Here is a 27,787-nt window from a genome sequence, read left to right as displayed (position 1 = left end):
GGCTGACTATCACGACCGCAGCATGGCAGAGGGCCTGTCGCCGGCGAAATGCACTCTTCTGGCCATCCATAATGCTTCCGCAGCCGACGTCAAGGCACTCCACTCGCTGTCAGCTCTGCGCCACGATGCTCTCCCTCCCGAGCTCCTCCTCCGCGTCCTGTTGACCTATCTGCCCGAAAGCGTGGAACCCCGAGAATATACTGCACTTGTCGATCAGGTCATATCAGGCGCATACAGAGATGACGACCGCGGGGACGTCCACCTCGACCTTGCCCCAGTCAAAGACTTGGATGAAGAGCAGGCGAGGAAAAGGGTCAAGAAAGCGAAGCTTTTGCCTCTCAAAGCACACTCCACACCACCCGATTCAACAGACGACATTGCGACCGATTTCCTACGCCATCGAGCCCTGCGCTTGGATTCCGAGACCGGCCTTCTGAACCTGGTGCCGCAGCTAGTCGAGCCATTCCTGCCTCACCACGAAAATCTGGCATCTTGGTACATCGGATACGTGCTTCCTCTGCTACGACTTCAATTCGAGTATTACCCACACACCCCGCCTCGACCCATGACTCTGGCACGTTTTGAAGAGCTAGATGCGCAGGAGGTGGTCGACTTCCTCCTGAGCCATTCTCTCACGGTGGAAGCAGATCAGCACAATGAAATTGGCAGAGATATTCGAGGCTTGGTTGGCCCGTGGGCGTATGGACATACTGGCCGGAAAAGGAGGAAGCTGTCTTCACCGCACGACTCGAGTATTGAGGACACTGGCGATGCTAGTGCAGCTGGCGTGGAACAGAGTGAGCATGTCTGGGACCCCGTGTTCCAATGGATGGTGCTGCAATCTCACACTCACTTTCCCACCATCACACGTGCTGTAGAAGCGTGGGACGGACCGGACGATGTCGATCTTGGTGGCTCAACTCTGGGTGCCAAACCTCCCCATCTGGATGCCGATGATCAACGGAAGCTCAGAACTCGCTACGTCCAGACGGCCTTTGCTGCTTGCTACGTGGTGGAAGACGACACTATCGACACTATCCGCAGGGCACACTCTGTTATGTCTCGAATCGCCGTGCTACTTGATCTTGCAGCACCTGACGATCTAGACTTTAGCGCGGATGCCCTGCCAAAATATACAAGCCCTGGGAGCTTGCCGCATTCACTCGATCTCGCGCAGGAGGCGTTGCTGCATCCAAGTCATCCCATCACGACGCCCACACCCGAGAACTATTTGCTTCTCCAGACCGTGATTTACAGTGCGCACGTGCTCTCCTCCCTGAACTACCCCATCTCGCCAAAGGGAGTGCTGCAATTGCGTTTCCAGGCCACTTCAGAAGAGCAGACGGCAGTCCTTCAGAGCTTACTGCGATCACTCTCGAAAACCGGCGGGCGACGCGACGAAGCCCTGTGGACCGCCGATCGCAAAATGGTCTTGTGGCTATGGGACTGGGGCGCGGGCGGCACCGACAAACAGACCAATACGAGCGAGGGTGTGCTCGGAAGAATTTCAAGGCAAGATCTTGAAGAAACGCTTCTCAAGTCCTTCATCGATACTGGGTGCTATGTCCTGGCCGCTGATCTGTATCTCAAATCATCCGACGGCATTCTGTCTCACGCGGATGTTGAGCAAATCGTCCTGGCGAAGACAATGGAGGCTTACGATGGAGCCACCAATGGCAATCGAACGCGGGGCGGCATGAAGAAGGCCAACGACATCATTTCGGCCTTCCGTTCATACTTCCCTCGAAGTTCTGCCTTCCGCGAAGCTTTAGCCCTCATTACTGCTACCCACGCGCTATCCTTCTATTCGTTGACGCTGCAGCACGGCATCCCCTTCCAACCAGTGAGCATTCGAGTCAGTCACGACCCAGTCGCGCTGCTCGAAAAAGTACTTGATCAAAACGAAGGCAGTTACACCAAGCTGGACGACTTGATAGGTATCGCTCGGAACTTCATCACGGCCGGACTGTCGCAGGCGAACGATTCAGATCGTCTTATCAGTGGTGCCCGGGATGCGGACGCTGTGGCGAAGGCTGTCGAACGGAGAGTGACCTTCATGGCTGTCGAGGCAGCGCTACACGAAAATGACTTCGAAACGGCGTACTCATACATCGTGAATCGGCTCACGCCTTCCAGTGCAGACATTAAAGTTTCGAGCGATGGCGCAGTAGAGCCCAAGCATGCACGCAACGCATCAAAGGGAAGTAGCCGTTCACAGGCGGTGGAAGCCGAAGACGACACGTCGTGGCGAGCTGCTTTCTTGGCAGGCAGATTCCGACCTGCCACATCCTCCTCTCCGTCACTTCGCCGGCTTGAACAACGCACCGAACTGCTATCTCTCGCCTTACTCCTGGCTCCCGTGTCAGCCCTGACGGAGATCTTGGCCGCGTGGCGGCGATGTGAGGAAGAGATGACCTCGCTCCAACTCGCACAGCAACAAGCAGAAGAGCACCTGGACGATCGTGCCGACAAACGTCTAAGCAGCAGTTCGATCCCAGGCAACTTCACAATCCAAGGAGAGCAGCCTGCTTTGCTTTACAATCAGAAACGAAGAGAGATGGGCCGGATGAGTGGGAAGCCAAGTGGCAACGAAGCCCCGGTCAGCATGTTCGATCTCACGAGAAGCGCGGCACACGCTTTGAGCAAGAACGCATTCCCGCTACGGGGAGGCGTGAGCTCCGCGGCGGACGATCCGCTGGAAAGCAGCGTGGAAAGTTTGGTGCACGACAACGGCACATTGGAGGGCGAGAAGCGGGTGCGAAAACGCGACATGGTCACGAATGTCGTTTCTGGCGGACTGGCGAGCGGACTCGGTTGGGTACTCGGCGCTACGCCCGTGCATCAGCATACGAGGGAGGACCAGACGTGAGTATCCTCATCCGCAAGTTCCCACAGTCAGGCGTGCATCAAATTCAATTATTGTTGTGTCGAATCCTCATCAGTTCAAGGCTGGCCAACCCAAGAAACACCAGCACCGAACCACCATACCCGGTATTACAATCATACAAGTTACGTCCCGAGCGCAATCATCCACAGATCACTCGGAATGCCCGCCGTTCTGTTACACCACTTTCCCCGCCCACTCAAAATCAAAGCGATGTTCTGTCATCGTGCTGTCAGCCTCCGTTCATGCCTGTATCCATTTTGCATACTCAAGTATCATGTCCTCAGCCCAAGCCCCTCCGTTGCGCGCTGGCCTTCCCAGAGCTCACTGCATCATCAGCTCAGACATGCGCTAGCGAGAGGTCTTGTGCAACGCATCCTGCGTCGTGTGACATTTATGGGCATGGCGAAAGTAGGTTGTCCGAGCGCGCTCGGTCTGATGTCCGACCTCGATCCACCTATTGCAGCGCCCGCACAGGACCTGCGAGGTCTTGGTGCCTCGCGCCACTTTCCGTGGCCCTTCGAGCGGCCGACCGGTCACGTAGCTGATGCCGTGTGTGTAGTGCACTGTGGAGGTGTTGTCCGTCAGCGGTTGCAGGCCTCCTTATGCTTCATCATCATGCGAATACGTACTGTGATACCACTGCCGTTCACGGGAGAGTCAGCATGGAGACAGCGATGGGGGATCGTCGACTTACAAAGGCAGAGTCCTTCAACTTGTGCCAAGTGCTGCAGAAGCCGCACCAGCCTGTCGATGCGTTAGTACGATAACGCCTGCGAGCATGCACGATGTCGGGGTGCGTACCTGCACGACCGGTGCCCTCGCCACGAACCCACCGCGCCGTGTACAGATCTGCTTCGAATCGCGGCTGTTGGACGCGGATTGTCTGCCCATCGACGTCTTCTTCCGTTGGTGTAGTCCTCTCCGGCGAATGTTCAGCCGGACAGAATGTTGACGGAGACAAGGTGCTCGTGCTGGATGTATCCAATGGGGGTAGATGAGCAGTGCGGGAGGGCGTGGTCAGCTGGAGCATTGGCGTCTGTGTCGATGGTTGTTGTGAGGACGATGGAGGAAATGCCATCGGCTGCTGCGGTGCTTGTTGCAGCGAGGAGGACACATCTGGGAAGTCGGTTACGAGCAAGTGGTAGTCGGTGCATTGAGCAGCGACCTGTGCATGTGAACAGCTGGTGCCGGTGCCTGAGTCGAGAGGGCAGGAGATGCTTGAGCCACTCCATGCCGAGTCTGCGCTTCCTGACGGCACGGGCATTGTTGGGTAGTGTTGAAGGCATTCGGGGGACACCCAGCAGCCTTGACTACTGCCATCAATCTCCCAAGCAAACGCAGCTCTTTCCCGTGCCTTCCATTGTTCATCCGACATTGGGGCATAATCGGGACATTCGCCCCAGCCAAAGGAGTATGCGTACGAAGGGTCCATGACGACAAACCGAAACACACCGCACACACTTGCGGAAGAGAAAAGGAAAGGTCGTGGAGGGTAGGAGAAAGGAAGTGGTGGGGACGAACGAGGCCATGTTTGCCTGGAGGATATAAGAGCTCCCGTACAGGTATTTACCATTGGTGATGCATGATGCTTCGGTGAATGCCAACCCACCCCAACAAGCTGTTCTAGGATGGCGCACATGCAACACTCCGATTCGGGTCGGCACCTACTGTCATGGAGGCGTTGCGCGCTGCGTTTGCTCCCGCACAAAGACTCGATCGTCGAGGCGGCTCGACGGGTGATGCAAGTGCGGGAAAGAGGGTGTCGTTGATCCGACCAAATCTGCGCATCGATTGGCGCTTTCATCTGTCGTCTTACTCCATACAGCATCGATAATCGTGGTGGATGGCATTCTTATTGGCGGCCTGTGCAACATGATGCACGCTTGGCGACGCGATGCAATCTGAGTGGATGTGGTGATGGTGCGTCTGCGGCGCTACTTGTGCAGAGACTCCCGCATTGACTGCATTCCTCCGGGAATTGTGGTTCTGTGAGTTCCGTCTGTATATCCTAGCCAACGAAGGCAGTACGCGAGCGTTCACTCGATAGCTGTGGTGCAACGTGCGCGCGAACGACGCGCCTGTCAGACTTTGAGGTAACCTGGCACGGCAGCACGTCCTGGACACTTGACAGGCCGCACCGAGGAGTTCGAGTGGCTCGAGGTGGTCCGGAAGAGACTCCGAGGGTGTGTAGACGTGCAGGACTGCCCTTGCGCAAGTCAAACCGACGGCATTTCATGCAACCATTGATCGTGCGCGGATGATCAATATGCGAGCTGCGATTTTTCAATCGCCTTTTGACATGCTTCTCTGTCATTTACGCCACATTCAGGCCGGTTTCTCTCTCCGCCTTCTCCACTCGATCGTGTGAGACTTGGAATGGCTGGTGGATGGCACAAGGGAAGCGTTTGGGTAACCGTCGCACACTCAGACCCTCCCCCGTTGGCTACCGACGGCGTGGCTGACAGGCTGCACCAATGCACAGCCCATTGAGCGAGGTCGGGCAAGACAATGATGGAAGGTGGAAGTCCTTCCGGGCGTGTCACGAGCAGCTGTCAGTTCGCGGCAGACAGCAAGACGAGATGGATTGAAGGAGGTCGGAGGCAGTCACGTGCCTGGAGTTAAGCCTTGCCACCTCGTCATCGCCCAACGCCACCACACATTCACTCCAACGCGATTCCCATTGCCCGAGCAGACGCAAAGTGGACAGCCCGGCCTCACGCATCATCCCATCCACGACCTATCGTATCTTACTGTCCATCCGCCCTCCCATGGCGTAGCTTCATGCCTGCCCAGCGGCAATCCATCCAGCCTGGGCAAGCAATAATCCGACTCAACGGCAATGGCGAGACCTCAATCTTCGGCAGGCAAGACATTGCACGCGTCTCTACCTCTCGCCGATCTGGAATGCGCGGCGGATGTTGACGGCATTGCTCAGCAACTCGCCTCCCAGGTCAGCGCGCAACTGCCCGCCGTGCTGCATCAACTCCTCCACCGTGGCTTCACCCCAGGCCAACAACCTCTCCGCCTATCCTGCCATCTAACCGCGGGAGGAGAGAGCCATGCACATCAAGCCCCAACAAGGGACGTACAAGTAGCCTCTCTTGACATTGGTCGAGCCTTGACTCCCATCGCTTCTGCTGCCATCTCCCGGGCCAATGGCACTCCTCAAAGCCCAACCCGCTTCCACCCTAATGCCAACGAGCAAGGCATATCGTCAAATGCGTGGCAGCCTAGCACATGGCCTGCTCGCAACTCGCCCATCCCAATGCCACCGCCGGACGAAGACGCCAGGTCGCGGAAACGGCGACGAGAAGTGGCCGCGCCGCCGGACTCTATCGACGAAGCTGCGCCGACCACGATGACCGTAGCAAGGCGAGATGTCCGAGAGAATGTCCAGCAGCAAAAGAAGCGGATCTCCGACAACCCTGCTCTTCAACCCTCGAGCCTGGAGAAGCTCATTAACGGCATCTGGGACTCGTTGTTTTCCGGCGTTCGCATGGACCCTACCGAGATCATCGCACAATGGCAGACCATCGAGTCGAGTAGGCAGCCCCGATTGTTGACCGATGCAAACCACGAACTCGCCCCTCGAAGCGCACAAGACGCATTCGGCCGGATGAGCGTGCTTGCGCGCAAAATCAGCCAAACCACCAAAGCATGCCGGTCTCTAGAAGTCATTGTGCAAGCACATTGGATCACCTGCTTCGACGATCGAGTGGCGGAGCTCGCGCAAACCATCACCCGCGAAAAGGCCAGGAAGGCCGCCATCTGCGAGGCATGTTCCGACTTCAATTGGACAGAGAAGGAATTGCGCAACAAGATGGCCATCTGGAGGGGCTACCATGAGATCAAGCAAGCAGCCGGCTGGTCGGCCTTGGTGTTTGCAGGCATGGGTCTGTATCGCTTCTGCAAGTATCGAGTCTCCTTCACCGAGGACACTTTTCAGACTCTCCGGCGCCTGCAGCACCGTTTCGAAGTCGCAGCCGACACCCTTCACCCGCGCTGGCGAACACTCCTCGGCATCGTCGATGCTCCGACAACACCAAAGTACACCGGCCATCTGCACGACTGGGTGGTGAACGGCCCCGACAATGAGGCCATCCCCCTCCCAAAGACCTATCACAAATGGGACAAGAACTTCTCCTATACCCATCTTCCCGACTCCGTCATTGACGAGGAAGCCTGGGGCGACTACGATCCCCGATCGGTCGTGAGCGGTAACGCGGAGAATGAGTTCACGTGTCAATCGTGCGGCGAAAAGCAATCCTCCACGCCCACGGACAACGCATGCAATTGTTACGCCAACCTCTACGGCAGTCCCAAGTCGAGCCTGGCGCCCGTCCAAATCTTCCGAACGGCAAATGGCAAGAACAACGGGCTCATCGCCTGCGGCGCATTCGAGAAAGGCTGGGCCGTGGGCGAGTTTGTGGGCGAGCTCACCACCGGCATCAGAGGCCTCGATGTAATGATTGACCGGACGGAGCGCGCGAGCTATCAGATCTGGCAGGGCAGGAAGGGCAACCATACGCGCTTCATCAACCATTCCTGCGAGCCCAACACTCACTATGAGCGGTTTGTGTGGCTGGGCAAGCAGCGCAGCGTGCTGGTGTCGGACGGCATCGCGGCCGGGGACGAGATTACCGTGGATTACGGCAATACATATTGGGACGATTTGGATAAGGAATGTCTCTGTGGGAGGCCGACTTGCAGATATCGAAGACGACAGGTTACGCAGCTTGTGACGCCGCCGAATGGCGAGAGCGAGTAGGCTGGCTATGTATATAGCGAGCAAGAGGGATTATGAAACCGCTTTTCTGCCTTTGAACGTGGTGTTGAAGTTGAGCTGCCTCACAAACCTGTCGTGCAATGCAACGTTAGCCAGAGTGTACTTCGAGTGGCCTGCGTGGAATTCTTACCAAGCATTAAACGTCGCAAACTTCTCGCCTTCTTCCATGCGAATCTCGAAGTTGCGTAGGAAAGTGGGCACGATTTTGTACCTGAGCTCTGTCAGTATCTGCATGTATGAAGCACAGTGCCGCAAAGCAAACTCACATCTCGAGCGTGCTGATGTTCTTTCCAAGACATGTCCTAGCCCCAGCTATAATCCACGAGTCAGTATGTTCATGCCCCTTCCTGAACGAGGCCGGCATCAACTCACCACCAAACTGAAACATCGTAGCCTTCATCTGCGAGAGCTGAACAGGGCTTGCTTCCAGCCACCGCTCCGGTCTGAAGACATCCACGTCCTGCCCAAATATTTCCACTCTGCGGTGCACGACCCAAGCGTTACAGCCGACAATTGTACCGCCTGGGATGTAGTGACCCAGGATGTCGATTCCTTGTGGCCGCACTACGCGCTCAAGAAGGAGACCAGCTGCTGGATGGAGACCTGTGAAATTTCGTTGTCAATGGCAGGCGAAGGTCAAAGAGGGAATTGAAAGACGTACGGAAGCTCTCCTGGATCACTGCATCGAGGTAGGGCAACTTCTGCGCTTCGGCCCAGCTGACCTTCTGGTTCTCTCGGTCTGCGATGATGCCGGCGTTTGTAGCCTCGTCGAGCTCGTTCATGAGAGTGGAGTAGACGCGAGGGTTCGTGAGTAGGAAGTGAAAGACACTGCTAAGGCTGATGGCCGTCGTCTCGGAGCCGGCAAAAATCATGCTGGTGCACGAAGCCAGCACCTGCTTATCGGTCATGAACTCGGGATGGTCGTGTTCTGGAACCAACAGTCAGTAGACAAGATACAATGATGAGCTGCCACTGAGAACTCACGAGCCTGAGTGAACTTCATCAAGAGGTCCACGCCCCTCCCCGACTGCTCATCAACTCGGCCATCCCGTTTGATCTTCTCCATCTCCGCGGCTCGTTCGCGATTCCTATCCAAAGCGAACTTCGTCACAGGGAACACGGTATTGTTGAGCCCCCACTTTTGTAACAGCAACCTAACGGGATTCTTCTCCCAGATGAGATCCAGAATCGGCATTTGCCCAATGGGTCCAGCATACGCGAGGAAGTCGCCAATGAACTTGACAATCCCATCCACATCTTCGTCTCGATCGACGAATCCGATGCGTTTGCTCCATGTCAACTCGCCAATGACATCAAAGGCGAAGAACTGCAGCCATTTGCTGAAGTTGCACGCTCGACCGACGTCGCAGTATCGGCGTTTCGTCTCTTCGATGAAAGCGTCGGTCGTGCGGTCGACCAGTGGCTCATAGCCGACGAGACTGCTCATGGAGAAGGCATGGTTGACGCAGCGCCGATACCTCGCGTGGTACCCTTCGTCCTGCGTACTGAAGAGCGATTGAAGCCGTTGTCCTCTCACCACGGCCTGCTGGACGGGGTAGAAGTCGGATTTGGTTATGCCTTTGTTCAGGCCGTAGATGATTTTCAGGGCTCGAGGGTCTGCAAAGGATAGGACATTGGGTCCGAGCCGGACGATGTCTCCATACTTTCGGTGAAGGGCTATGTGTGTCTTTTCGGTTCGGCGATGGCGGCTCTCAAAGAAGCGCCACCAGTTCGTGTATGCTGCGAGCGTTGGGCCGGGATATCTTTGGAGGCCGTTATAGAATTTGTTCGAGACGAGATGGATCAAGAGGAGAAGGAAAGGAAGAGCAAGCCAATAGCGAAATAGAATGGGGAGAAGCTCGGTGGAAAGCATGTTGACACAGTCACGTCAATAGATAGCCTTTGAGAGAGAGAGAGGGAGGCAAAGGAGAGTACAGTATCGAAACAGGAGCAGATGTCTTGAGGGAGCTCTTCATACTTCATACAACCAGGGTGGCTTGTGAACAGCGAGACTCGCGGCAGATTACTCGGACTCTGCAGCACACTGATGGAGCACGGTAGTTGGAATCGCGGCCTGGTTTGGCCATCCAGACTCGCTTGACTATGCAAAGACGAATCGCGAGTGGTCTGCATGCGATATGGCAAGGTGAGAGTCGAACTGCCGTGATTTGGTTGGAGTCTGGGGCGTGTAGCTTCTCGGCAGTCGCGAAAGTGCATCTGCCGAACTTCGCCGCGTGACTCCAGCATTCACTTCACGTCTCCGATGCAAGCAATAGCATGTCCGGAAATCCCGAAAGACGAGTGGAATAGCCGGGTACGGCTTTGCTCTTCAGATAGAACACGACTTTAGCAGCATCATTGCCAACAATGGAACGGCGATCACAGCCTCAGCCGGCCGCCCTCTGCTCTTCCCCCAAACCACTTCTTCAAATTCGATCCGCCCTCGTCATCCCTGTCATCGTTTTGCATCCACTTGGGCTTCTTGAAGCCGCTGCCCAGATTGCGCATCCAGTCCGGGCGATCCACGCCGTCGATCGTGTTCATTACCCTTTCCGTGAAGTCTTGGTAGAAGTGTCGAGCACTGTTGTCGTTCTCGTCCACGACTTCCTCCTGGTTAGTGATGGAGTTGAACTGTCGATGTGCTTCTTGGATATGTGAGGGCATGGGAGCATCGCGCTGCGATTCGATGAGCGGCGCTCTCGGCGTCGGTACTGCGGCTGCAGCAGTGCCTCTTGCGCCTCGTTCCAGGTCCAGAGACGCATCTCTATCCAGCAGTCCAACTGTGCCCGCCCCTTCACCTCTCCGTTGTAGCTCTCGCTCAATCAGAGCGCGTCCTTCCCGCCATCCCCCTGTGCCGAATCCCGATGGATTCTCGTCGCTCTCGTCTTCGAGAATGCCAAAACCAAACACATTCTTGACCTTGCCATACAAATTGAATGCCGTTGCCAATACCGGAATCAACAGAAAGCAGGGGAAGAAGGCACTGAAGCCTTTGCCCAGAGGCGTCAGGTTGATGAGCTGGCCCAAGAATTTGTAGAATGACGTCTGTTCGTACACGCTCGGTCGGAGCATCGTGATGAAATTGTAGCTGAGCGGCACAGTGAGCTTGGCCACTTGCAAGCTGTACCAACATGCGCTTTCGGCGTAGGTGTTTCTCTTCACAAGTGCGCGATTGCCCCAAACCTTGACGTCGGAGATTGCGTAGAGTGCGCAGGCGTCCATGTAGAGTAGCCAAGCCGCGGCAATGATTTGGCCAGCCAGACCAATCTTGCCAGTGTCCGAGTTGGGGTGATGGACAACAGTGAGCCCGACGATCGAGATGTTCGGCGCAAACGAGCGCACGATTTCGCTCCAGATGATCAGAAGCGACGCGATGGCGAGGAAGGCGGCGCTTGCAATTTGCATGACTGGGAGCACCCTAGCATAGAGTTGATACCGCATCGCTGGAGTGACGAATTTGAGCCGGCTCAAATAGCTTCGGGCATGCGGCGAGACCTGACTGAAGTCCAGTCTTTGCGAAGACGCGGCATCGAGGATAGTCTGGCAATCCTGTGCTTGCTGGCACAGATTCGTCCATTCGTCCACGAAACGTGCCTGTTTGTGTCGGCCTCGCTTCAGTTTCCTCGTCAAATCGGCGAGGTAGCGCTCCGTCACCACCGCCGGGATGACAGGATTTGTTGCGTGGATGGCCGCGGCGGCGCCAGCTCGGGGCCCAGGCGGTGAGGTAGTATCGGCGAGCTCGTCAATCCAGTCCTGCAAATCTTTGGGTGTGCCGTGTTTCCGCTGCTTGAGCTGGATGACAGTGTCTTCCAGGGTGTTCAGCGACTCCGTTGCGTCGTCCAGCTTCTCCTTTGTCTTGGGCGCCTGCATCTGCAATCCGCGTAAGCGATCGCCGACTCTTGCCGCCTTGTAGAGGCGTCTCGGTAGTGCGACCAGGCCGTGGCCCATCAGACCTATGGCCAGGATCAAGCCGAAAGCATAGGCCAACGCCATGACCATGCCCTTGATGCTCGCGCCATGGACACCATTCTGAAGGATGAAGTAGACCAGACCGGCCACCCCAACGCCGAGCACCATGAGCGAGTAGCGGGCGTTTTCCCTCAAGGAGTATATCACTCGACTCTGCGGGTCTCGGTAGCCGGAGTCGCAATACTCGCCCAACAGAGGCAGCAGCCACCAGGTCAGGAGGAAGGTGAGCCAGTATGTGATGCGCCATGCCACCAGGACTATCCGTTCCGGCAAGACGATGCCGCTCGCAGCACTTCCGTCTGCCGACGCCAAGTCTATGGGCACAAGCAGGATGATGCTGCATGGGAGCGCGAGGCCGAGGAAGACGGGGATGAGGAGGTAGGAGGGGGTGGATCGAAGGCGGAGATAGTGGCGAATGAGGAGGAGGGTGGCAGCGCAGATGGCCAACAATGCTACCACGAAGAAGATGATGGAGGCTGCGGAAGCCATGGCGTGGTGTGGTCTCGGGGGAAGCGGACTCGAGAGTGTGGTGGAGGAGAACTTATTGGTGCCGGAGCTCCATGATGGAGGAGGCTAAAGATGATGGAGGTAGGAATGGCAGACGTTCTCTGTGCCAGAGATGTTGGAAGATGTCGCAAATGGGTCTATGTAGAAGACGCTTCCAAAGGTTGAAGTTGGGTGGACGTGGGCTGGAGCCTCCCCGGAGGAGGATGACGCAGCACCGCCGGATCGGGATGGTCCGTGTGGAACGACGCCAGCCTTCTGGAATCAGTGTTGCATTGATGACATTTCCATCTTCTCATGTCTACGCACTGCTTCCCAATCTACGTGGAGTCATGTCCATCAAGTGATGGACTCGGCTCGTTGCCCTCCGCTCACTGCCTATCCAGCTCCGGGTAATGGCGAAAGATGCCCATGCCATACGGCAGCCTCCTCTTGCTCGCCAGGTACTCCTTCAGCCTCTCCTCGTTCTTCACGCTGTTGTAGAAGACATCCAGCAACTCGGGAAACTCCTTCTTCCGCGCCTTCATCTCCTGGGGAAAGGCAAAGAAGCAGCCATCCACCACTTGCCAGACCGTCGTGTCCGCATACGTCAAAGCATTGCCCACCAGATACTTGCCTCCTCCCTGCGCCGCGTTGTAGCCCAGCACTCGCGTGAAGTAGCTGAAGAACTTGGGCAAGCGCGTCGACCTCACGTCTTCCGCCTTGCTCAGCGCAGCCTCCTTCTGCTCCTCGTAGTATTTCGCGTCTGCCAAATCATGAGTAATCAATCGTAACGCCGGACCCGCGTTCATGACTGCACTCACTTCCGAGTGGATGATGCGTGTCGTGCACCTCATTGTTCAGATCCAACGCCGTGAGCGCCACCTCGTTCACGTACACCTTCGCCTCCTCGTCCCCCTCCGGCACCATTCCCGTTCGCTCCGAGAGATACAGCAAGATGCTCGGCGTCTGATGGATGACCATGTCTTTCCCGTCCTTGCCCGCCTTGAGCACTCTCAGCGCCGGCGGGGAGAAGACCGGCGCCTCGTCTCCTGTATACTCTTTGGATTGGTCCATGCAGTATTGCTGCACTTTGGAGTAGCCGTCCTTGCTTTCATTGGCAACGTCGGTGTACGGCACGCCGCTTGCTTCGAGCACCAGACGGACGAATTCACCGCGCCCAGGAATGCCGGGGTGGTACAGGAGTTCGTAGTGGGGATGCGTTCGCTGTCTCTTCGTCGAAGCTCCCGACATTCTGGCGACCTGGATGCTGTTATGCGTGTTGACGCCGACGGACAATAACTGACGCTGCGTCACTGATTGTAGACTTCGTGGTACTCGCAAGCTTCGAGGCAAACAGGACTGCATATGCAGGTGAAAGCAGAGTAAGGAACTTTCGTGCCAGGATGGATCTTTAAGCAAGACTGTCTGAGGTCTCCTACAATCGACACAAAGATGAAGCTGTTGACGTAACACTTCGGATTCGGCCAAACCTCCTCAAACAGGAAGTCGGAATCGGTGATCTCTCCCCAAACTATGTCGTAGCAATAACCAAGAAAGAGCTGCTCTGGAACGCCTACATTACAAAGGGAGTACGGTGGAGTTGAGCCAAATGTGATTAAAAGGAGCTATCATAGTCTGATGGAAAGCGGAAGTGTCTCTGATCCCTCAACGGCCATCCCTGCCCTCGAACAATCCTATCCAAACCCACCCTCCAAAGGCGTGCCACCGTACAACCCTTCTTCCAGTGCTCATTCTGTCGCAATGGCATTTGGCAAGCGGGGACCCAATGTGATCTTTCGACCCTCTTTGGTGATAGAGTTACTTTCACTGGGCACAGTTGTGTGAAGCTTGCACACTCGGCTGATGCTGATGATGCCACGCACGATGGCATTTCGAGAAGCTGAAAGAATATGGTATGTTCCGAAGAGGAGATGGTGAAAAGCACCATTCGATGCAAGGACGGATCCGGTCGATTTCGCGCGTGGAGTATGGCCATTCTACCTCACCGAGATAGGCTGACCATTCCTCGAGTACGGCCTTTCGTTCGACCGTTTCATGGTGTAATTACCAGACGCAGTCCTGACGTCTTCGGGTCGCGCTTTCGGCGAATAGCGGATCTCATCCGCCGGCGGCGAATACAGCTTGCTCGAAGGCGTTCTCTGGTTCTGCGTGGTCGAGATCTCGGCGAAGAGCCGTCCGCTGTTCTCTCGGCTGAGCGGCGGCCGTGCGAAGGGCTCGGGGTTGTCATATGTTTCCGCGTAGGAATAGGAGCGGCTTGTCATGCGCTTGTTGGATGGTGGCTGGGTCGCTTCGTGCTTCAGAGCGCTACCTCGTGACTTTTCGCGTGGTTCTCGAATGGGCGAGGGACTGCGCGTGATCCGTTGCTTGGGGGAGGGCTCGCGAGTGATCGTTTGGTATGGGGCCTGATACGTCTCCGGAGACGCCACCACTTCGTCCTGGCTGGTATAGTTGTAGCTCGCCGTCCTAAGCGGTGACAGCGGGGATGGTTCGGGAGTGGCTTCCGGAGTGGGGTAAGAGTTCCTCGCCGAGGGCTCTCTGCGCCGGACCTCGCTCTTGCTAGATGGGTAAGGCATGGTTTCGGAACGCTTCATTGACGGAGGTGGTGGCGCGCGGCGCTCGCGCTCCAGCGAGTTCGAGCGCTGTCTTTCAAACGGCGGTCGAATGTTGTCCGGCGACGAATGCGTCTTGTTGAGTCCTGGTGCGCGTCGCCGTGGCTCTGGCGCCGGTTCGTCGACAATGTGAATATCCTTCTCCCGCGATGACTTCTTGCGACTGGAATCCCGTGTGGCCAGCGTTGGCCGGCCGCTCCCCCTTCGCACCTCGATCAATGGCTTGCCCTCGCGCTTGATGGTCTCGATCTTGTCTCGCATAGAAGCGACCGGGGCGGAGGGCCGGCGTTCGAATGCCTCCCTCTCTTGATACGAAGTGCTGACGGGCGCAGAAGGTCGTCTCTCGAACTCCCCTCGTTCTTGCGTCGAATACCCAATAGGGCCTGACGGGCGTCGTTCGAACGTGGGAACCTTACGAGCGGCCATGTATTCTCTCGCGAGATTCTCCTTCGCTTTGTAGTCGGCGTTGTGATCGGGGTCCCACATTCTGCGGGCTCGGTCGTTTCCAAAAAAGGCGGCAGCGGCGGCTTCCTCCTCGTCTCTGCGGCGAGCCTCTTCCGCCACCGCTCTCGCCCGTTGCCGCTCGTCCTCTTCGCGCATCCTTCGCTGAGTGCGCTCGTAGGGGTCGGAGTCGCTGCTCGGCTCGTCTTCCACGGTAGTGAAGGCAAACTTCTTCTGCTCGCGCTCCCTCCGCACGTCCTTGTCGGAGCGCTTCGTCTTTTCTGCTCTGCTCGAACGCTCGGTTTCTTTCGTTGACCGTGAAGACGTCTTCGACTTTTTGGGATCTTCGCGCCGGGAGGAACGCTTGGGCGGCTCATAGGATTCGTCTTTTCGCGAGGTCGGTCTCGGAGAGTCGAAGTACTCGGTATACGCTGGGCGTCTTTCCTCGAAACGCGGCGATGTGCGACCCGACCGATGGGCAGTACGTGCGTAGAAGTCGCCCTTTCGCGGGGATTCCGGAGGCTCGCGAAAGCCGGAACTTCTCATGCTGGCATACCCTCTTTCCGCGCTCTCCCTTTCCATCTCTCTCCGGAGTTCAACGAGTCTGCACTGCGCGTCATATCGCTGACGTCGCACATCATCGCCCACGATCTCGTAGGCGGTCTGTATCTTGTGGAATTCATCGGCGGCGTTCTGCTTCAGCGCCTCGTCTTGGATCTTGTCGGGATGGTGTTTGAGGACGAGCTTCCTGTACTGAGCCTTGATCGCAGCGGCGGTGGCGTCTTTGGCGACACCGAGAGCGGCGTAAGGATCGGGAGGTAACGCGTCCATGGCGTAGGGTAGGCGTCGGAAGGGGTCAGTGTGGGCCTACGACAGCGCCGTGTGAGTGGAGTGAGTTGCGATCAAATTAGGTGAGTGTGGTTGGTGTTGTTGTGGTGGTGATGATAGGCATGCTTTTGCTGATGAGCGGTGTGTGTCGGAGATGATGCGATGTGAGAGCAATGCGGATGGTCGCCACCGTGGGTGTATGGGGTGCGCGCCGACCGAATGCACTGCCGTCGAGGATTCCACCAGCTGTGCCTCAGTCGGGGATGGCGGCGGATGGCGAAGAGAAGGGATGAGGATGGGGATGTTGTGTCGCGGTGGTTGCCGAAGGAGTGGACAGGAACACACGGGCCCGGAACGAGCCAATAATGCGTTGAGTGGCTGAAGAAAAAGGCTGGTTCGGGAAGCTCCGGCCCTTTTTCCCGTTAGTAAAAGCCGCTGACTAACGGAAACTGCGTGACGTCGCAACGCGTGGGGGATTCTAGAAACATTTCTGCATACCAGACGTGTAGAAAGTGGCGATGGATGAAGCGGCGCAGCGATGTTGCGAGAAAGTGCGCGTACCTCCCGCTCTTCGCCCCTCGGGCGTTCGGTCGGCGATAATAGGTGGTCGGTCGATGCGTGGCCGGCCGAAGAGGCAAGGATAAGCGGTCTGCAGTCTTTCGCCGAAGGCTGTGCCTGCAGCCAAGAGAGCGATGATCTTTCACCAAGGTCGCCTTGTTCTGGAAACGAGTACCAACGGATGACAGTTCATTATGTACCCTCGACCGGAGCTGGTGTGCAGCGTGCCGCGCTTTATGGGCTTCCCAACGGGCACACCATGCCATGGCTCTCGACTCTATTCAATTTAGGTTATTCACTAGCACTCGGCCTGGAAGCATGGCCATCGGCTCGCGTGAGAAAGATCAACGCCAGGGCGGGTCCCTCATGCATCCCGCTGCATTTTGGGCAGGGCGAGACGCCCAGTGCAACCTCTCTCAAACCGCCGTTCGAAACTTGCACTCCCGGCCTGCATCTCCGAGCTCTGTAGTTGCATGCACGCGACGTGGGTGTCGGGTTTCATGGCATCGAAAAAGCAAGACAGCTCCCGAGCATCCTGCCAACCTGCCTGCATCCCCGGGGTTGGGCAGCTGCCCGTAAAACGAGGGGCTTTCCAGCGCCCACGCGGTTTATTGGCTTACGTCGTCGATCTGCTTCCTTGACTGGTTCCACGTGAGATCGTTCGGGCATGAAAGGGCGGTCGTTTCCCAGCCTCCACCCTCCGATGTCGATTGATTGCCAAGCAAAGCTGCACCACCGTGGAGTCAGAGCGCTGCTATTCGTCTTCGTGTTGACGCATCACTCGTCCCCGCATCCCCGTGGGCCATGTTGGGTCACGGGCGGTTAGCCTGACCAATGATGACGCCAACTCCTACCGCGGGCCGGCGTGACGTTGTACACTATGCGTTGCATCCTCCTGCAAAGTGCGCCATTTCATGTCACACGGCAGCCTTGGAGCTGAGCGCTATTTGCGATGCGAGCTCAGAGGGCAGCGGTCACAATTCCCGGGTTTCTCAATCAAACCATACGCACAGAGTATGGATGCCAGCAGTCCCTCCCGCTGCGTTCACACATCTGCTCATCTAAGAATAGGCTGTTGACAAGGTTGGAATTGCTTCCTCGAGGCGGTACGGTACAACACCGGGTTGGCCTCGTGCTAGATGCACGACAGATGACAGCTGCTTGTAAGACTGCAATGGCGCAATACGTACCGGACGCTGGCACTGTGCAACAGCTCACCAACAATATCCAATGTACATCGAATGCACGTCCTGTCTTCTTCGGTAGAGCATCGTTTATGCAATGTGCCCAACGCAAGTGATCCGTGCCGGCTAACACAGGCCCCATCAACAGCATACTGTGCGAATGTCATGTGCTGCGTTGTTGAATGGTGTAAGATTTGGTTGATACATCTACGCTGACTCGGGCGCACATCCACCTAACCCACGTGATCAGTCCCCAGCTTGCCCGCGTCCCCAGTAGGCCGCTTCTGGGGAGCAATCTCAAAGTTCCATCGCGGGTAGTGAATGCGAATCTCCTTATTGCCTTGTTGGGTGAATGTGCTGACCGCGGCCTCGTTGGCATTCAGCAGCACCAACTTGCCCGAGTCACGCTTATTGTACCCCGTATCAACCGGCCACATGTCCACGAGATCCCCCTCCTTCAACCCAATCGGATCAGGCAAGACCTTCGGCGAGGTCTCGTTGAAGTCGGAGTTCAAGATCTTCTCAATAGCGTCCTTGCCTTCGAGTTCGGAAGGAGTGGCCATGGCTTCTTTGGCTTTGGCGATGGCGTCTGCGTACCGATCGCGCCAGGCAAAGACCTTGGCGTAGTTGTCCTTGTTGAAGAAATCCTTGTCATAGGCATCGATGGCGAAGAGCCAGTCGAGGATCCAACACGCTTTTCACGCTCGTCAGTCAGCTTGATCAGGACGAGTCAGGAATCACGTAGTATGCTTACCGTGGATATCTGTGAGTTTGGGGCCCTCGTTGCCCAAGAGCCATTGCCTTCCGTCGGCAAGCAAGTCCTCGAGAAAATCGAAGTTGGCCCTCAAATTCGCCAAACCAGCGGGGCGCAGCTTGTCCTGCTCTTCTGCGTGCCACGGCCGGCCCCAGAGCTCTTCGCGATCTTTCTGAAAGCCGGGGTCCTTCATCAGGTCGAGGGAGGAAGGGATGGCTGCAGCGGCAGGCTTGAAGACGACAACGTCCGTCCACTTCTCAAACAGCTTCTCCAGCGCTTTCTCGGTGGGGTTGGTGGCGCCGATGCTCTTGAAGCCGGAGCTGGCGGGGTACATGGCCTCGAGCTTCTCGAGGATGAGGAGGGTGTCGCAGTAGATGTCGCGGCCAATGGACAGCAGGGGAATGCGGCGGTATTGGACGCCGAGGGCGGCGAGGTCAGGGCGTGGCTGAGTGATGGGCTGCTCGCAGCGGCTGTGAGGGATGCCGCGAAGGGCGAGGTAGGCGACGACTTTGCTGGCCCATGGGGAGAAGGCCCAGAGGAAGAGGATGGGCTCTTGTTGTGGTGCCATTGCGAGGGTCTTGCTGTTTGAAATTGAAAAGGGAAGAGGGGGAGACGAAGAAGGAAAGATTACCTTCCAATTCGCAATCAGACTTGCCGGCTATTCAAGGGTACATATATGTGTAGACAATCTATATAGGCGATCATCATCGTTCGGGAGGGGTAGTTCAGTGCCGGCGTTGACGAGCGGAGCTATGGATGAGTCTAGACTCGGGCGTGATCGATCGCATCTTGCTTTGCCCAGGCTGGACCGGTTGTCGAGTACCAGTGCCGCATTGCTAGGTATTGTAGCAGGAGACGCTGTTCAGCACCATATATGTTGCGGTGAGGGCGACCATGTGTAGAGTAATGCGTGTAATCACACAATCCCGTCGAGTCCGAGATTGTGCTTGACCGGACGTCACGGTCGGCCATCGCGCGTCCTCCCACGGGAAAAATAGAGGCATTAACATACCCTGCCTTGGATCATGCGAGAAACACCTCGCTCCGCCGGAAGTGACACGAGTGTGAACGTATTCGAAATCGGAGCAAAGAAGAACTGCGTTGACCCTCGCGACGGCATCGTCCCGAAAAGCCGCGGGACGGCGACGCTGACAGCGATCCTCCCATGCACTACGCTCCTTCCTCTCTTCCCCCAAAACCCGCCATGCACCCTCAAAGCTGACCACACATCCGCGGGAGCGGGAAGATATGTCGGGCGCCTTTGTATCCAAGTCGCGCCGCGTGCGCTTCGAGCTGACGCTGCGCATCATCGATCTCAATAACGTACCGCTTGTGTCGGGCACCAGCTTCATCAAATGGCATTTGCCCTCCTCCACCGCGGCCGAGCACCGAGGACGGACGAACAAGTGCCCCATCCGCGACCATCGAGTGGCGTACGAGTACGAAAAACAGGTCCATGTGCGCCTGACGGTGGGCAAGGATGGCATGCTGCAGGAGTGCAGTGTGGAATTGGAGGTGTTGCAGGAATACAACGCCAGTGGACGCGGCGAGCGCATTCGATTGGGAGCAGTCAAGCTGAATCTCGCCGAGTATGTGGAAGCCAGCGAAGCCCTACCGTCCTCGCCCGGCCCGGCGCCGAGCGAACTGCATGAGGAAGGGGTGGTGCGCCGCTACTTGATGCAAGAGAGCAAAATCAACAGCACTCTCAAGGTGGGCATTCACATGCGCCACATCGAAGGCACGCGCGACTACTACGCGCCTCCTCTGCGCACCGCACCCGTGTTTGGGGGCATTGCTGGCATCATCTCCCACTCCGAGCCGGTCGCGGGGGGTGGCAATATCCTCGCGGATACCGACGGGCCCGATGCGGTGCACAATTTCATCAGCTCCAACAAGGAAGTGGGAGAGATGCTAGACATGTATCGACGCTCGCTGGCGGCCGGCTGGTCATCGCAGCCAGGCGAGCTCCAAGCAGACGAGTGCATCGAGGACATCTTCGCGGGCGGCGATGGCTGGGGCAAGCATGGACGACCTCAGCTCACCCATTCGCAGGAGACGCGGATGGGTGGCTATGGAGGGAGCGGCAACAACAGTCGGCCGGGCTCGGGCACGACCACTCCAAACGTCGATTCCGACGGACATCATACTGGCGGAGGAAAGCACGGGGATCATCGCCAGTCTTCGAGGCAGCCGGTGTCGCACATGAGTTCGGGCAGACGGCATCAACGGGGCCATGGCTCGAAAGGCAAGGGCGAGATTGTGGAAGCCGATGTCATTGACGATTTGAGAAGTTGGAGGATCGATGAACGGGCGTATGGGTGAGTTGCGACTGACCTTTCACGATCGGGATGGCCCAGGACACATGCGTGGTTGGCTCGCCTTGAAAGTCGATGGGAGTCGCTCGCATCTTCCTCAGTCGAGTCTACGAAGTGCGTGTGCAGCTGTCGTCACAACCGGTAAGGCGGACGGCCATGGCCAACACCACTTTCCACACTGTGTCGGTGCGCGTCAATTGTTACAGGGCTCCAAAAACAGGGAATACGGTATCAGGCTTTGACAGTGGCTTTGAGTGGTGGGCTGGTCGGTCGGACCCGCTTGACGATACGTCACTTGCGCGAAAGACTTGGTTGGCGAGCAACTGGTGTACGCTTGATGCACCGATGGCCAGGGTTGGTCACACATGGATACTGTAGCTGTGCAACATGCCTGCCATGTCGTCAGGTATGGAGAGTGGGCAGGAAATAAATAAGATGGTCGGCCAAATTCGAGGTCACAAGCAACACGCGCTGCACAGCCTTGTGGACTTTTTCGACTTTGACCACACAATTGCAGCACATCAGCTCCAAACACTTTCTCGTGGATTGAAAATATTCAGTTGCTCATTTTGAAACATGGCCGATCAACTCAAAGGCGCTGCCTCGGGCGTGACCAACACCGTGTCTTCCGGAGCGAACAAAGCGAGCTCTGCCGCCCAGCCTCAAACATCCAGCACCTCCGCAGGCACCAAAGACTGGGATGCCATGACGGAAGAGCAGAAGACGCAGACATTCGACTCGCTGCCATCGGACAAGAAGCAGGGCCTCAGCTACACCGAGTGGATCAAGCAGGGCTACCAGCATCAAAAGGAGAATTGGATGCCGTGGATTGAAGACATGTATTTGAAGTGGTTCACAAACGACAACAAGGCGAGTTATGCAACGAAAGGTAGGAGAGCATCTGATGGAGGGACGACTTGGTTTGCCCGCCTGACTGACCAATGTTGCAGGGGCCATGGACAAGACCAAAGTCACCGGCATCGAGCAGGTCGACACCGCCCAGGACTCCGTCAATAACGCCGTCGGCCAACAAGTGGGACAGGGTGGGATCTTGCAGCCCGTTGGGGATACGGCATCGAAAGAGGGCGTGAATCGCGCCGAACGCGGCGGCAAGGAAGACAACGGGAGTTACGCTGGGGCCATTGGAGGCTACGCCAAGTCGGCAGGCCAGAGTGCTTGGAGTGGAGCACAGAGTGCGGGTGGGTATGTTGGTGGCATGCTGGGAGGGGGTAAGACGGAGGAGCAGGGAAGCAAGTGATGAGGGAATGGTGAGCGGGATCCCGACTGCATGTCACATTTGCAGGTTCAGGTATGATGGCGTAGACGAGTTTGACAGATTGCACATGGAGAGGTGTTTGTTCAGCACTCACATCGGTGATCAGAGCAAACCATGAACACGTCCGTGCCTGGCCACGAAGGTGTCAATGGTTTATGGTGTGAGTGAAAGGAAAGGAACGGAATCTGCGGAAGGTGCAGTGGAGGTTCCATCTGATTAGATTTTCTAAAACGATAACAAAATCCCGCAACTCCACCAGCGGGTGGAGATCGGCGTGGAACATGCCCATTACGATCTTCGACCGAGACCAAGCGAGTGGAAATCACCTCATTTTCGCCTCACGGCACGGCGCTTTCCGACCACGCTCCAAAGCGAAAGTCTTGCGGGTGAAGAGTTTTCCGGTCCCTCACGTGGCGCCGAGAGCGGCCAAGAGCCATGCGTGTTTAATACATCGGCCCACCCGTGTATCTTATCTGATGATCTTCCCCCCCCCCCCAATATTTGTTGTTTCCCTCCTCTCAATATCCACTGCTCACGGCAAGATGGCCATCCTTGACAAATTCAAGTCAGAGTCGTCTGAAAAGCATGAGCATTCTCTTGAGCTGCCCGGCCGCGAAGTTGAGGAGCAGCATGGTGACAAGAGCGTGGTGGAGACGACCAACACCGCGCTCAACACCGGTGACGATGAAGACGACTCGGATTCGGTGCAAGATGGCGTGAAGAGAGCGCAAGCCACGACGATTGTCTGGAGCAGGAATTCCCTCATCGTCGCCTACGGCCTGTATGTCGAGCCCCTTCAATGATACGCCTGGGCAACAATTGGTGTGTTGAAGCTAATGACGCATTGCCAGCATCTTCCTCATCTTCTTCGTCAACTCCTTTGGCCAGCAAATCTCCAACAACCTGCTTCCATTCGTGACGAGTGCGTTCTATCAGCATTCCCTCACGGCGACCACCAATGTCGTTTCGGGCCTGGTGTCGGGAGTCATCAAGCTGCCCGTCGCCAAGTTGATGGACGTTTGGGGTCGCCCGCAAGGCTACTGCCTCATGCTCTTCTGTGCCGTGCTTGGTATGCCCGTTTGTCCTCATCCAACCACTCCGTCCCATCCACTAACCCTACCCCAGGCTACATCATGATGGCCGCCACCAATGGCGTCACCGTGTACGCGGCGGCACAGGTCTTTTACTGGGTGGGCCAAGACGGGCTCGCCTACGTGCTCGACGTCTTCATTGCAGACACGTCGTCGTTGAAGTGGCGTGGACTCATGATCGCCTTCTCAACCAGCCCATACATTGCCACGACCTTCGCAGGCCCGGCGGCGGCCCAGGCGTGGTATGAAACGACTGGCTTTCGATGGGCCTTCGGCACCTGGGCCATCCTCACGCCCGTCATCTCCATCCCGTTCCTGTGGGTGTTCTGGTTCAACCAGCGCTTAGCCAAGCGGCAAGGTGTGCTTGTCGAGAAGCGAGCCGCGAGTGGGCGTACTACGTGGCAGTCGGTACAGCATTACTTGATCGAGTTTGATGGTGAGACTCTCCGGACCATGTCACCCCACGCATCCCCGCTGACGAACGTGCAGTCGTCGGCATGATCTTGCTCATTGCAGGCTGGTCAATGTTCCTCCTGCCGTTCAGCCTTGCGACTGACCTGCCTTCGAAATGGCAATCACCCACCATCATCGCCCTGCTCGTCGTCGGCTTCTGCTGCCTCATTGGCTTTGGCGTGTGGGAGCGCTTCTTCGCGCGCAAGTCGTTCCTCCCCTTCCGCTTGCTGACCGACCGAACGGTGATTGGGTCCTGCTTGACGGCTGCGTCGCTCTTCTTCAGCTTCTACTGCTGGAACAGTTACTTCACCTCCTTCCTGCAGGTGGTGTACGATATCGACATCAGCGATGCGGGATACATCGGCAACACCTACAGCCTCGGCTCCTGCTTCTGGAGCATCGTGGTCGGCATCCTGGTGCCGATTACGGGGCGCTTCAAATGGATGGCAGTGTGCGCGGTGCCGCTGCAGATCCTGGCAACGGGCCTGATGATCTACTTCCGCCAACCCGGCCAGGCGCTCGGCTACGTGATCATGTGCCAGGTGTTCATCGCCATCAGCGGCGGCACGATTGTAGTCACGCAGCAGCTGGCCATCATGGCGGCAGCGGGGCCGGAGAATGTGGCGGTGGCGCTGGCGCTGCAATCCCTCTTCACCTCCGTGGGCGGAGCAATCGGGGCCAGCGTGAGCGGAGCCATCTGGACGAACACGTTTGAAGGCGAGCTCCTGCGCGCTCTGCCGGACAATCTCAAGCCGCAAGCCGACAAGATTTATGAAAGTCTGGCAACCCAACTCACCTACACGTGGGGGAGTCCGGGGCGGGACGCGATTGTGCTGGCGTACGGGAACACGCAACGCTACATGTGCATCGCTGCGACCTGTGGCCTCGTGGTCATGCTGGTGGGCGTGTTCATGTGGAGGGACATCCGCGTCAAGGACTTCCGGTCACCGCGAGGGGCGAAGGTGGTGTAGGGCGGCAGGGATGTATAGACACCCATCGTGTACATGTTGGCCGGAGGCGATACATAATGAGGTGCTGTAGATTTATATATGCACGACCGTTGCAGCACAGCGAGAGAGAGGGAGAAAAGCATGGCAGGGAGGCAATTTCCTTGAAAATGAATGCAATACCTGCGATAGTCTCGTCTCCTGTATGCCTCCTGACTGGGATGGTGCAGCAGAGGCAGCAAGCAAGATGTCTGCCCCGATCTCATCTCCCTTCCCTCCTGCATACAAGACATCACCATATCAAAATGTCGGAGGAGGCAGAAGAGGAGGAGGACACGCAGTCCTTCTACTCCCTCGCTCCTTCCTCAGGCGAAGCAGGGGCTGCCATGCACGAGAGCGCTGATTGGTCGGCGGCAGCGTTGCGCGCGCATCTCCATGTCCGCCCTCCATCACCACCACCCGCCGCGCCAACCCATGCGCTGACGGCCACACTCGAGACAGGAGCGAGAGGGAGTCGTCAGGCGGAAGAGCAAGCAGCCGCATCGGTTCATGAAAGAAGTTCAGACGAGGAAGCGAAGGAAGCAGAAGCGGTACTGCAACGTCACCCTGCAGGCACCGACGCGCAGGAGCTGCATCCAACGCGCCCGCGACTCCAATCGCATTCCACCTCCACCCTCTCCACCACCCCTCGCCCGTCCGTATCCGCTGGCGAACACCTTTTCTCGCGTCATCATGCCATCGTAGAAGGTGGAACATCTGCGCCGGCGCGCACCATACCCACCAACTCCCCCCGGGATAACCAGCAACACGTGCTTCCCGTACTCGCAAGTGACGCGCACGGGTGGAGGATGTCTCGCACAGGCGAGGAAAGAGGGGAGGACTTGTTCCTGGAACTGGCCAACGATCGCGCCGCAGTAGAGCATGCACGCCCCATCAGCCACGGGGAACCTCTGCAGCGTCGCATCTCCTCAGCCGCCAATCCGCCCTCATTGTCATCAGAGCGGAGGCCGCGCTCCAGTGGAAATGCCTTGGGTCAAGGAGGTGCATCGATGCTGGACAAGTCTGCACATCTCCAGCGTCACGTGGCACGCCATAGCACCCCTTTCGCCAGCCCTAGCCCATGGATAGACGAGGATGGGGCGAGCATTTCGTCAAAGTCGCGCTCTGGCGTCCCTCGCCGTCCAGAAATGTCGTCTGAGCGCCTACCATCGCGCTTGAACAACCATGCCAGACCTGCTGATCTCCCGCAATTTGGTCGAGGCCGGCCTTCATTCGGTTCTTCGCCACAGACATTGCTCGCACAGCCTTCGCAGCTCTCTCACAACTGGCCAGACTCCTTCCAATACCCCACTGGAAACTCGGAGCCCAAACCCTCCAACCCCGACTCCGCCTCGGTGGCCTCTGAAACCGCGGAAACTGTATGGGACGAGCTTGATGATCTGAAGTCGCGCATTAAAAAGCTGGAACTGACGGGCAAACTACCTTCGACCTCGGGAGCCGCTGCGCTCCCGGTTGAGCATAACGATCGCCCCAGAACGGCAACCACTGCTCCCACAACTATCGACTCTTCGCCAAAACATGACAAGTCCGAGCCGCAACAGCAGATGCCTGAATCAAGGTCGCGGTCGATCGCCCAAGAGATGTCAGGGGAGTACGCGGTCGGTGGCCCTGGGGCCGCGAACATTCATCCCAACCTCCACGCCGCTTTGGCGAAAGCAAAGCCACTGCTCAGCCCAACTCTGTTCCGTACGCTTGAAGCAACGGCTGCCGACGCTCTCCAGCTCGCAGCCATGACCGGCAGCGCCGGACCGCAAGGCACGGCCATGACGGCAGCGTCCATCATCAACGGCGTCACCGTCTCCGACCGACACGTGCGAAGGAAGGCGGACACCATGTGTCGCAACCTCACCGATCTGGTGCTAGCACTATGCGAAGGTAGATCCGAAGCGCCGAGTTTGGTCTCCTCGCCCACTCCTTCGACAAAGCAATCGCCATCTCTCAGGTATTCAAGAAGTAGTCTCGGTCCCACTGATGGGATCTCAAGAGCAGCTGCTCGCCCGATGAGTCGTCTCGAAGCTCGAAGATCCAGCATTCTAGGATCGCAAGGCGGGAACAGCAGCAGCCTTGCAGGCAGCCCACTGGAAGCTACCGGAGACGCATCTCTATCCGAGCACGAATCCACCGCATCCTATCCTCGCCTTCAAAGGCCAGATCCTACACCGAGCGGACGAGCAGCAAGCAGACTCCAAGCAGCGCGGGAAAGACATTTCGGTAGCGGTGCGGCGGGAGACGACGAAGACCCTACAATCCGCCCTCCATCACGCGCCGCCACGGACGCCGGCCGGTCCGCGAGATCCTTCCTCCGCAGAGACTTCAACACCCCATCTCGCTCACCCAGTTTCCGAGACTCCCTGGCAGCACGCCGCACTAGCCAGGACTACTTTTCGCGCGTGCCTTCCGACTCATCAGCAGATCTTGCACGGCGGCACGCACTTGACACCTTTAATACGCTGGTCGTACCGGAAGAGAGTGATGCCGGAGACAGACGAAGTATCTCGCGAGCGACCTCGCGTACAAATCGTCGCGTCACCTCTTACGTCCCGCATTCTTCTCGTCGCAGCGGTGGGGCAATTAGCGGGGAAGGGCCGTCTCTTCATCGTGCTACAAGTTTGCAGCAGCGGAGGCATGTTTTGGTGGAATAAAGGAAAGGAATTCGTGATGTTTCAATGGTTTGGGAACTGCTCAGCATTAGCGTGGAGTCGGGGTTGTTTACTTTGTTCTACGTTTGCACGTTGCTCGCAGACAAGACGCGCTGCCTGAATGTAATGGTTATCGCGTTATCGACACGAATCATTGGCCATATGGCCATGTCTCATCTACCTTCGCAAAAGGTGAGGCAGCCGGGCTGAGATGGCGAAGCCTGCGAGACGGAACGTCTCTTCAGGGTAGCCTACCAACCACCCGATTGTCTTCACATTCTAAGACATGACACTGTGCAATAGAACTGCAATTCAAGATCGATCGATGTTTGAGACGACGATGACTACTCAGCTATCTCCTTCACGAGCTTCTTTATCGACCTGAATCTGTAGATTGCACTCCATCGAGTAGCCACATACGTTAGGGCCCACGATGCTCCTTCCTTCTTTCCATGGGGTATCAATAGCAGAGCAATCCCCAAA

At 57.2% G+C, this 27,787-nt stretch overlaps 11 protein-coding genes across 11 annotated transcripts; 6 read left to right on the top strand and 5 right to left on the bottom strand.

The window, feature by feature from the left end:
* Window positions 1-22: 22 nt before the first annotated feature.
* BDY17DRAFT_246105 (Sec39 domain-containing protein) lies at window positions 23-2,869 on the top strand (the record flags this gene model as incomplete). The annotated part of the gene is made up of 1 exon (XM_033730695.1): window positions 23-2,869. One exon carries the CDS (start codon window positions 23-25, stop codon window positions 2,867-2,869), a length of 2,847 nt encoding a protein of 948 aa, XP_033593193.1.
* A 366-nt stretch (window positions 2,870-3,235) lies between these two features.
* BDY17DRAFT_321400 (uncharacterized protein) lies at window positions 3,236-4,319 on the bottom strand (the record flags this gene model as incomplete). Its single annotated transcript, XM_033736618.1, has 4 exons — window positions 3,236-3,450; window positions 3,517-3,526; window positions 3,582-3,631; window positions 3,689-4,319. The coding sequence occupies 4 exons, from the start codon at window positions 4,317-4,319 to the stop codon at window positions 3,236-3,238; spliced, it is 906 nt and encodes a 301-aa protein (XP_033593192.1).
* Window positions 4,320-6,245: 1,926 nt separating this feature from the next.
* On the top strand, window positions 6,246-7,655 carry BDY17DRAFT_246135 (uncharacterized protein; the record flags this gene model as incomplete). Its single annotated transcript, XM_033730703.1, has 1 exon — window positions 6,246-7,655. The coding sequence occupies one exon, from the start codon at window positions 6,246-6,248 to the stop codon at window positions 7,653-7,655; it is 1,410 nt and encodes a 469-aa protein (XP_033593191.1).
* A 144-nt stretch (window positions 7,656-7,799) lies between these two features.
* Window positions 7,800-9,546, bottom strand: BDY17DRAFT_246241 (putative P450 monooxygenase; the record flags this gene model as incomplete). Its single annotated transcript, XM_033730713.1, has 5 exons — window positions 7,800-7,884; window positions 7,940-7,985; window positions 8,046-8,276; window positions 8,335-8,601; window positions 8,658-9,546. 5 exons carry the CDS (start codon window positions 9,544-9,546, stop codon window positions 7,800-7,802), a joined length of 1,518 nt encoding a protein of 505 aa, XP_033593190.1.
* Window positions 9,547-10,052: 506 nt separating this feature from the next.
* Window positions 10,053-13,379, bottom strand: BDY17DRAFT_308052 (LMBR1-like membrane protein-domain-containing protein; the record flags this gene model as incomplete). The annotated part of the gene is made up of 4 exons (XM_033735165.1): window positions 10,053-12,215; window positions 12,365-12,404; window positions 12,522-12,891; window positions 12,950-13,379. The coding sequence occupies 4 exons, from the start codon at window positions 13,377-13,379 to the stop codon at window positions 10,053-10,055; spliced, it is 3,003 nt and encodes a 1,000-aa protein (XP_033593189.1).
* A 746-nt stretch (window positions 13,380-14,125) lies between these two features.
* On the bottom strand, window positions 14,126-16,030 carry BDY17DRAFT_321395 (uncharacterized protein; the record flags this gene model as incomplete). The annotated part of the gene is made up of 1 exon (XM_033736617.1): window positions 14,126-16,030. One exon carries the CDS (start codon window positions 16,028-16,030, stop codon window positions 14,126-14,128), a length of 1,905 nt encoding a protein of 634 aa, XP_033593188.1.
* A 1,972-nt stretch (window positions 16,031-18,002) lies between these two features.
* On the bottom strand, window positions 18,003-19,091 carry BDY17DRAFT_315342 (uncharacterized protein; the record flags this gene model as incomplete). Its single annotated transcript, XM_033735903.1, has 2 exons — window positions 18,003-18,463; window positions 18,524-19,091. 2 exons carry the CDS (start codon window positions 19,089-19,091, stop codon window positions 18,003-18,005), a joined length of 1,029 nt encoding a protein of 342 aa, XP_033593187.1.
* Window positions 19,092-19,786: 695 nt separating this feature from the next.
* Window positions 19,787-20,575, top strand: BDY17DRAFT_241316 (N-terminal C2 in EEIG1 and EHBP1 proteins-domain-containing protein; the record flags this gene model as incomplete). The annotated part of the gene is made up of 1 exon (XM_033730374.1): window positions 19,787-20,575. A coding segment is annotated over one exon (789 nt), but the record flags the coding sequence as incomplete, so codon positions are not given.
* Window positions 20,576-21,414: 839 nt separating this feature from the next.
* On the top strand, window positions 21,415-22,096 carry BDY17DRAFT_308048 (uncharacterized protein; the record flags this gene model as incomplete). The annotated part of the gene is made up of 2 exons (XM_033735164.1): window positions 21,415-21,727; window positions 21,789-22,096. The coding sequence occupies 2 exons, from the start codon at window positions 21,415-21,417 to the stop codon at window positions 22,094-22,096; spliced, it is 621 nt and encodes a 206-aa protein (XP_033593185.1).
* A 560-nt stretch (window positions 22,097-22,656) lies between these two features.
* BDY17DRAFT_245334 (major facilitator superfamily domain-containing protein) lies at window positions 22,657-24,629 on the top strand (the record flags this gene model as incomplete). The annotated part of the gene is made up of 4 exons (XM_033730620.1): window positions 22,657-22,895; window positions 22,966-23,183; window positions 23,240-23,641; window positions 23,695-24,629. The coding sequence occupies 4 exons, from the start codon at window positions 22,657-22,659 to the stop codon at window positions 24,627-24,629; spliced, it is 1,794 nt and encodes a 597-aa protein (XP_033593184.1).
* A 596-nt stretch (window positions 24,630-25,225) lies between these two features.
* On the top strand, window positions 25,226-27,622 carry BDY17DRAFT_291783 (uncharacterized protein). The gene has a single exon (XM_033732720.1). The coding sequence runs from the start codon at window positions 25,454-25,456 to the stop codon at window positions 27,305-27,307; it is 1,854 nt and encodes a 617-aa protein (XP_033593183.1). The 5' UTR covers window positions 25,226-25,453; the 3' UTR covers window positions 27,308-27,622.
* Window positions 27,623-27,787: the final 165 nt, after the last annotated feature.

Source organism: Neohortaea acidophila (genome assembly GCF_010093505.1).
Source record: "Neohortaea acidophila strain CBS 113389 unplaced genomic scaffold BDY17scaffold_2, whole genome shotgun sequence".
Classification (NCBI taxonomy): domain Eukaryota; kingdom Fungi; phylum Ascomycota; class Dothideomycetes; order Mycosphaerellales; family Teratosphaeriaceae; genus Neohortaea; species Neohortaea acidophila.
This window is presented reverse-complemented; position numbering and strand designations above follow the sequence as displayed.

What these genes read in the sequence shown, in the direction of transcription:
- BDY17DRAFT_291783 (XM_033732720.1), top strand. Translation starts at nt 25,454, where the DNA reads ATGTCTCGCACAGGCGAGGAAAGAGGGGAGGACTTGTTCCTGGAACTG.